Source organism: Colobus angolensis, unplaced genomic scaffold, assembly GCF_000951035.1.
Source record: "Colobus angolensis palliatus isolate OR3802 unplaced genomic scaffold, Cang.pa_1.0 Scaffold44, whole genome shotgun sequence".
Taxonomy (NCBI): domain Eukaryota; kingdom Metazoa; phylum Chordata; class Mammalia; order Primates; family Cercopithecidae; genus Colobus; species Colobus angolensis.
In genome coordinates, this window is record NW_012117821.1 from 7,127,516 (window position 1) to 7,136,795 (window position 9,280).

General features: G+C 47.6%; 1 protein-coding gene and 1 pseudogene across 1 annotated transcript in view; both read left to right on the forward strand.

The window, feature by feature from the left end:
• LOC105522826 overlaps positions 1–3,245 on the forward strand; it is an 11,578-nt pseudogene extending 8,333 nt beyond the window's left edge.
• Positions 3,246–3,659: 414 nt separating this feature from the next.
• The window catches only part of LOC105522771 (steroid 17-alpha-hydroxylase/17,20 lyase), a 12,568-nt gene continuing 6,947 nt past the window's right edge, over positions 3,660–9,280 (forward strand). The window contains exons 1-4 of the mRNA XM_011957369.1: positions 3,660–4,250; positions 6,019–6,157; positions 6,395–6,624; positions 7,279–7,365. Coding sequence (XP_011812759.1) covers positions 3,954–4,250; positions 6,019–6,157; positions 6,395–6,624; positions 7,279–7,365 — 753 coding nt within the window. The 5' untranslated portion in view covers positions 3,660–3,953. The remainder of the gene's footprint in view (positions 4,251–6,018; positions 6,158–6,394; positions 6,625–7,278; positions 7,366–9,280) is intronic.

Here is a 9,280-nt window from a genome sequence, read left to right on the forward strand (position 1 = left end):
AAAAAAAAAAAAAAATTCTCCTCCTTATACTTTCTGTCTCACCAGTTTCCCCTCACACTTATTTACCTGCTACACAAAATTATTCTTATTGGGCTTATGTGCCTTTCCTCCACTTATTCGACCTCTCACCTGGATGGATGCTCCTTTGGAAATATACTAATGATAGCGTGTGGATATCTGGAGCTACAGATGACCATTGCCCCGCTCAACCAGGAAAAGAAGGCACTGCATTTAATGTTACTGTGGGTTATAGATACCCTCCTCTGTGCCTCGGACATGCACCTGCTTGTATCCATCTGGAAACTCAAGTCTGGGCTGCTTACCTTCCGAAGAGATCAGCCACAGGGGAACAAGAACATCTGGTCTCCAGCCTCTCCCTTTCTCCTTTAAGACAAATGAAAAGGGGGGTAATAGGAGATACCCCATACTTTCAATATAAACCTGTAGGAAAACCATGTCCTAAAAATTTTGAGGGCCCATCTAAAACTTTAATTAGGGAAGATTATGTTAATTCACATGCAGTAGTATTAAAAAATGACTCATATGGTTTAGTAATAGGCTGGGCACCAAAGGGCTATTTGACAAACAATTGCTCCTCTGGCAGAAGGGAATGCCTGGAGGCTACTTATTTTATTTCTTATTGGGAGGACAAGGATCATCATCCTACTTTGCGTAGGAAGTTCAGCTTGTTCTGTCCCTTCAAATGGGAAGATAAGGGCATTACCTGCCGCCACTGCCAAGGCCTTGTATGATGTTTCCATTCTGAGCCCAGAACACCCAGAACTTTGGAAATCGGCTATTGCCATGTCCCAGACTACAAGTATGGGAAGGGGAAACTTTTCTGTCCGTTGTCCCCACTACCACCCCTCGCAACTGTGATTCTGAACCTCATGATAAATTCCCTTTGAACCCTTTTCCCCTTTTTGATGCCAATCCTCCTTTATGGGACTCTGATTGGCATTATGATAATTCTTCTTGACCCAGGTATGCCCCTCTACCTCCTCAGCATCCCTGGGCACCTTGGATTGCTTCTTTATGGCAGAGGACATCGGGCGTTGCCACAGCCACTCCTCTCCCTCAGTATCAACGTAGATTCAAACATTCTGCTTTGTTTACCTCCAGCCTGACTATTCCTATACAGAGTTGTGTTAAGCCTCCTTACATGCTGTTAGTGGGAAATATCAAATTTTGGATGAACAATCAAACTGCCCAATGCATTAATTGTCATTTATACACTTGTGTTAACTCCTGTTTTGACTTTAGGAAAAGTGTAATGTTGGTTCAAGCTCAAGAAGGAATCTGGATACCAGTAACTTTACCCAGACCTTGGGAATCTTCCCCCTCAGTACATTTAATTAATGAAGTGTTACAACGAATTTTCAAAAGATCTAAGAGATTTGTTTTCACTTTAATTGCTGTGATCATGGGCCTAATTACAGTCACTGCACTGGCCATCACTGCCGGAGTGGCATTACACCAATCTATTCAAGTGGCTCATTTTGTTAATGATTGGCAAGCCAATTCCACCCAAATGAGGAATTCTCAACAAGGCATTGATCAAAAATTAGCTAGTCAAATTAATGATTAAGACAGTCTGTTATTTGGCTTGGGGATCAGCTAATGAGTCTCGAACATTGCATGCAAATGCAATGTGATTGGAACACTTCTGATATCTGTATCACACCTTATTCCTACAACGAGACTGATCATTCATGGGAAATAGTCAAAAGACACCTTCTGGGTAGATAATTTATCCTTGGACATAACTAAAGAAACAAATTTTTGAAGCCTCTCAAGCTCATTTATCCGTTATGCCTGGAGCTGTGGCATTAGATCAGGTGGCAGAAAGTCTTTCTAGAGTAAACCCCGTGACTTGGATTAAGTCTATTGGGGGCTCTGCTGTAGTAAATTTTGGAATCATGTTTCTCTGTTTAATGGGCTTGTTTTTAGTGTGTCAGATTAGTCAAAGAATCCTGTGTTAAAACCGAGAGAACGAACAGCCTTCATTGCCGTGGCACATTTATATAAAAAGAAAGGGAGAGATGTTGCGGGAAGTCAGGGACCCTGAATGGAGGGACCAGCTGGAGCCATGGCCAAGGAACATACATTGTGAAGATTTCATTTTAATATGGACATCTATCAGTTCCCAAATAATACTTTTCTAATTTCTTATGTCTGTGTTTACTTTAATCTCTTAATCCTGTTATCTTTGTAAGCTGAGGATGTATGTCACCTCAGGACCACTGTGATAATTGTGTTAACTTTACAAATTAATTGTAAAATGTGTGTTTGAACAATATGAAATCGGTGCACCTTGAAAAAGAACAGAATAATAGTGATTTTTAGGGAACAAGGGAAGATAACCATAAGGTCTGACTGCCTGTGGGGTGGGGCAAAAAGAGCCATATTTTCCTTCTTGCAGAGAGCCTATAAACGTGTGAGTAGGGAAGATATCACTAAATTCTTTTCCCAGCAAGGAATATTAATATTAGTACCCTGGGAAAGGAGTGCATTCCTTGGGGGTGGTCTATAAACAGCCACTCTGGGAATGTCTGTCTTGTGCAGTTGGGAATGTCTGTCTTGTGCAGTTGAGATAAGGACTGAGATACGCCCTGGTCTCCTGCAGTACCCTAAGGCCTACTAGGGTGGGGAAAAACTCCACCCTGGTAAATTTGTGGTCAGACTGGTTCTCTGCTCTCAAACTCTGTTTTCTGCTGTTTAAGATTTTATCAAGACAATACATGCACTGCTGAACATAGACCCTTATCAATAGTTCTGCTTTTGCCCTTTGCATTGTGATCTTTGTTGGTCCCTCATCAGTAGTTCTGCTTTTGCCCTTTGTTTTGTTCCCTCAGAAGCATGTGATCTTTGTTAGACCCTTATTAGTAGTTCTGCTTTTTGCCCTTTGAAGCATGTGATCTTTGTACCTACTTGCTGTTCTTACACCCCCTCCCCTTTTTGAAACCCTTAATAAAAACTTGCTAGTTTGAGGCTCAGGTGGGCATCACGGTCCCACTGATATGTGATGCCACCCCCGGCAGCCCAGCTGTAAAGTTCCTCTCTTTATACTGTCGCTCTTTATTTCTCAGCTGGCCAACACTTATAGAAAGAACCTATGTTGAAGTATTGGGGGCGGTTCCCCCAATACACTAGTCCTGCTGATGAGCAAAGAAGGTGTCAACAGCAGTTTGATCAATAAGAAATGTTATGAAATAGCCTCCCACCTCTGGCATTCCCAGTACTGACCTCATCTGTCCCTTCCCCTCCACTGCTCCCCACAGCTTTGCACCCCTTTTGTTCCCATACACACATATAACATTTTTATTTTGGGGGCCATTACCGCATACCCCTTATTGCTGCCAAAACCACATGGGCTTGAGGGCCAGGGCTGGATGGACAGTCACGCCACTGCACACCAGCCTGGTGACAGAGCAAGACTCTGTCTCAAAAAAAAAAAAAAAAAAAAAAAAAAAAAAAAAAAAAAAAAAAAAAAAAAAAAAAAAAAAAAAAAAAGAATGCATAAAAGACCTTTGACAGTCCCTGCTACTCGTGACCCTCCTGACTCTGTCATCTGTCCAGTGATTTTGATTTTGCAACATGGGAAGTTTCAAGCCTTGATTCCTGAGCCCAGATACCATTTGCACTCTGGGGTCATTCAAGCATGGGGAGCTCCTCAGAGGGGGATCAACTGACCTCCCTTACCTAGCTCCTCCTCCGGAGGTTTGCCTGGAGTTGAGCCAGCCCTTGAGGAGGCCTTCACTCCTGCCTCTCTCCCTTCTGGAAATGAGCTCAGGCCTGGCTGGGCTCCAGGATAACCTTTGCACAAGGCAAGAGATAACACAAAGTCAAGGTGAAGATCAGGGTAGCCCTTTAAAAGGCCTCCTTGTACCCTAGAGTTGCCGCAGCTCTTCTACTCCACCACTGTCTATCTTGCCTGCTGACACCCAGCCACCATGTGGGAGCTTGTGGCTCTCTTGCTGCTCACCCTAGCCTATTTATTTTGGCCCAAGAGAAGGTGCCCTGGTGCCAAGTATCCTAAGAGCCTCCTGTCCCTGCCCCTGGTGGGCAGCCTGCCATTCCTCCCCAGACATGGCCATATGCATAACAACTTTTTCAACCTGCAGAAAAAATACGGCCCCATCTATTCCGTTCGTATGGGCACCAAGACTACAGTGATTGTCGGCCACCACCAGCTGGCCAAGGAGGTGCTTATTAAGAAGGGCAAGGACTTCTCTGGGCGGCCTCAAGTGGTAAGTGGTGTCCGTTTCCTCCCTGCCCCCTTCACCACCCCCTGGGATTGTTCAGGTCTTCAGACCATGCCTAGAATGGTGCTTCCAGCTCCAACAACCTGTAATTCTTCCCAAAGTAGACTAGTGGGGTGATGTGAAGGGAGTGAACCTTCAGACCCCCACCCAGCCTCTAAATGAGGCAGGAAGAATTATAGGAAAGTCTCCTCTACCAGGCTGCCCAGGAGGTGGGATGGGAAGACTACAGTGGTCTGAGGGGTCAAGGAATCCTCACTCCACTCATCTCTCTAGGCCTAGACTTCTCTAATGGACTGAGCAGGTGCATGTACAGCACTTAGCCTAGCACCCAGCACAGTAAGTGCCCCTTATACAACCAGCATTCATGTTACTCTTCGTGGAAAATGGCGGCAGTCATTACTGTCCTCCATGAAAGCTGCTGGGGAGAAGTAGCCTTGCTGTTGCAGGCTGGGATTGCTGGTTTCCTGATGCCATTTCCAGCTGCTCTAGCTCACAGGGGCAGTGATCTACAATGACGTTTCAGGGTTGCTGATGAGCCTCCTCCTGAGCTTGCTGTCATGCTCCCCGGCCAGGAGGGGTACTGATCATCCAGAAACACTGCCAGTGCCCCCAGCCCAGCACCCTGCTGCTGAGAACTCCCCCGAGCACCCCAGTAGGGCACCCAGTCTCTCAGCTTTTTTTTTTTTTTTTTGAGACAGAGTCTCTCTCTGTCGCCCAGATTGGAGTGCAGTGTCACAATCTCAGCTCACTGCAACCTCTGCCTCCCAGGTTCAAGTGATTCTCCTGCCTCAGCCTCCCAAGTACGTGTGACTATAGGAGCATGCCACCACGCCAGCTAATTTTTTGTATTTTTAGTAGAGATGGGGTTTCACTGTGTTAGCCAGGATGGTCTCAAACTCCTGACCTCATGATCCCCCCACCTCAGCCTCCCCATGCCTGGGATTACAGGCATGAGCCACTGCGCCCCACCAGCCTGTCAGCTTTGATCAAGCCAAGGGTTGGTCTATTTTTCCTTGGACCAATCAGCCAGGTCTGCTGACCAACTACCTGGCTCCCACCTCTGCTGGCTTCCTCCCCGGGGCAGAGAAGATGGAGGAGGGTAGTCATGGGGATCTTCGGGATTAGGAGATGGAAAAGGGAGCCTTTGGACGCTTATGCTTTTGGGGGCACCTCTAGGAGGCGGCGGCTCGGCCCAAGTCCAGACTGTGTAGACAAAACACCTGTACTCTCCAAATGTGGGCTTGTGGCTGGGTATGCAGGCTTGCAAGGGAAGGGTAAACCCGAGTGAGGTGAGCTGTGACTTTAGCTCAGCTAAGAGCTCAGGGAAAAGCAGAGACCTGTGCAGTCCTCAGCCTCTACAATCCCGCCTGCTCCCTACCGTCTGGATAGGCATAGTTTAGAGAGTTTATCCCATCCAGAGTTGCCTTCCTCTGGTCAGAAACTGATGAGCAAAAAGAAGCCCAGAGGGCACCCTGTCAGTGAACAGAAGCCCAGTGCTGCCACATTCTAATTAAGAGTTCTTTCTCTCTCCCTGATCTACTGTATTTCTGAAGGAATTGGGAGTAGGAGACCTTAGGGTCTGTCCTACCAAGCCCTTGCAGTCATGGTGGAGTGCAGTGGGGCTGTGCCCCATGGAAGTCAGCATGCCAGGTACCTGCCTTCTCCCCCAGGAAGGAGAGCAGGGACCAGAGGTGCAAGGGCAAGGGTGGGGTGGATGGTGTGTGATTCCTATAGCCTCGCCTGCTCTCCAAAGACAACTCTAGACATCCTGTCCAACAACCGTAAGGGTATTGCCTTCGCTGACTACGGCGCACATTGGCAGCTGCATCGAAGGCTGGCGATGGCCACCTTTGCCCTGTTCAAGGATGGCGATCAGAAGCTGGAGAAGATCAGTGAGTGCCAGACTGGCCCCTGGGGCTAGGGCTGCATCCCACAGAAACTGCCGGAGGGAGAGGAGGGTTGGGCAGGGGTAAGGGTTAGGACTAGAGCGCAATGCAGCCTTTTCTTGGCTACTGCTGCCATCTAGTGGCCATCTGCTATCTGTCCCCCGCTCCTGTTAAGAGTAATTGGTAGAGAGGGGATGACGACGCTGATTCATTTCCCACCCTCATGCCCCTCTCTCCCTTCAGTTTGTCAGGAAATCAGTACATTGTGTGATATGCTGGCCACCCACAACGGACAGACCATAGACATCTCCTTTCCTGTCTTCATGGCGGTAACCAACGTCATCTCCTTGATCTGCTTCAACATCTCCTACAAGAATGGGGACCCTGAGTTGAAGATTGTACACAATTACAATGAAGGCATCATAGACAGCCTGGGCAAGGAGAGCCTGGTGGACCTATTCCCCTGGTTGAAGGTGAGCATGATGCCACACCCTGCCTTCAGGTTTTAGTAGACCCTGACAGTGTCCCCAGTCTTCCTTCCTTTTTACTTCCCCGCTCCAGCCGCAGTGACCCATCTTTTTCCTGACTATCTCCGCCACCTCTACCTCCTCTGCCACTTAAAACCTTTGCCATTTCTCTGCAGAGATAGATTTAGCCTTTTAATTATGCACCTTAGTACTCCAGATAATGACCTTCATTTCTTTTCCAATGACCATGTGCCAGTATGAAGCATTCTATCAGCATTCATCACTGAATTCCCCGTGGAGGTCGGTTGTATTATCCCCATTGTGCAGGTGAGAAGCAGGCTTAGCGCGGTTACCGAGCTTGTCTGAGGCTTCAGGCTCACGTCTTCAGGGCTGGGCACACAGCAGAGTCAGCGCTTGATGTTTGATTGAATGGGGAAGGAGAGGTGGAGACCACGCCCTCCTCCCCTGTTTAGAATTGTCTTCGTTGCCATGATGAACCCATTCTGTGTCCCCATCTTGCCTTCCATTCTGGCTGAAGGTCAGGGGTGGAGTAGGAAATTCCAGAGACAGAAAGCTAAGATCTGCCTCCAGGAGAGACTCTGGCAGCCAGAGAAGCAAAATGGAAGAAGGGCAGATTTAACATTTCTTTTTACTTCCCAGGTTTTCCCCAACAAAACTCTGGAAAAATTAAAGGGGCATGTTAAAACACGAAATGATTTGCTGACTAAAATATTTGAAAATTACAAGGTAGGTGATAGAGCAGAAGAGAATATGAGTTAGGCTAAAAGTAATTACGAGAGCAGGGTGGGGTCCATTCTACACACTGTAGGAGCTTCAAAACCTAGTAGAACCTGGCACATAGTAGGTGTACAATAAAAACTGACTTAAGGGCCAGGTGCGGTGGCTCACGCCTGTAATCCCAACACTTTGGGAGGCCGAGGCGGGCAGATCAATTGAGGTAAGGAGTTCGAGACCAGCCTGGCCAATATGCTGAAACCCCGTCTCTACTAAAAATACAAAAACTAGTCCAGGCAAGATGGCTCATGCCTGTGATCCCAGAACTTTGGGAAGCCAAGGTGGGTGGATCACTTGAGGTTGGGAGTTTGAGACCAGCCTGACCAACATGGAGAAACCCCGTCTCTACTAAAAATACAAAATTAGCCGGGTGTGGTGGCGCGTACCTATAATCCCAGCTACTCGGGAGGCTGAGGCAGGAGAATGGCATAAACCCGGGAGGCGGAGCTTGCAGTGAGCTGAGATCCGGCCACTACACTCCAGCCCAGGCGACAGAGCGAGACTCCGTCTCAAAAAAAAAAAAAAGAAAAATCTGTCTCTGATGAGCACACTCAAGGTATTCTTCTTTGTGTGTTAGCTTTTGAGAATGAGAACCATGAGTGTAAAATGGGCATGCGTTCTGTCCAACGACAAAGTTTACATGATCACGAGGTGTTGCCTGCATATATTAAAGCTTGTGAAGGCGTTGGATTGGAGACCCACAAAGCTATTCTGTGGGCACGGGCCATGAAGGATTGCAGTCAAACTGACTCGACTGATTCTTTCCTTGGAGCCTGCTGTTAATTGTGGTCAACTTGGTCATACTCGAAAAAATTGCACTGTTAAAAACTTAAAGGCGGCCAAGCCGGCTCAAAAAACACAGCCAAATGCTCCTGCTACTGTTTGTCCTCGTTGTCGTAAAGGTAAACATTGGGCAAGTACTTGCCACTCTTAAGTCTGATATAGATAGGGAAATGGGAAGTGGGGCCAGTCCCAGCCCCCAATATCAAATGGGACACCTCAGACTCAGATCCATGTTGCGTTTCCGCTTCAAGTGGTCCCAGCGCAGCCCCCAGCAAAAACAAATTTACCTACAGCCAACCCAGATGGTTCCCAGCCTCTTCTTCTGTCTCGGTACAATGCATGTCCACCTCCACAGTTGGGGGCGGGGCAGTCATCTCTGTAGTACCATTCCTCTAAATTTACTACCTAATTCTTTGCCTTTAATTCCCAGACCAATACCTGGGAACCTGGAACAATTATAACATGGGGAAGAGGGTATGCTTGTGTTTCACCAGGAGATCATCAATCCCCTGTCTTGGTGCCCACTGGAAGACTTAACCTTCGTGTGATACTGACAATGAAAACCACAGGGAAGAGACGTCTGCATCAGAGAACACCCTCATACCTGGTGAAGTCCGTGCCGATTCCTCAGAAACCGGCACGCCAAATCAAAATGGGTCTTGTTCAATCCTTCCTAAAGGCAACAGAGACCCCTCTAACTAATCCCACTTCTCCTAATTCCCTTTCTTTGCTCCTTATGAACCTAAAAATCTCACCATTTCTATTAGCCTGAAAATAACATCCCCCTGTTCTTCTATTCCTCCTTCAGCATGGATCTTGCTTACAATAAGTTTTATTTAATAATTCTGGCCGGGCACGGTGGCTCACGCCTGGGGTCCCAGCACTTTGGGAGGCCGAGGCGGGCAGATCACAAGGTCAGCAGATCGAGACCATCCTGGCTAGCACAGTGAAACCATGTCTCTACTGAAAATACAAAAAATTAGCCGGGTGTGGTGGCGGGCACCTGTAGTCCCATCTACTCGGCAGGCTGAGACAGGAGAATGGTGTGAACCTAGGAGGCGGAGCTGGCAGTGAGCAGAGATCG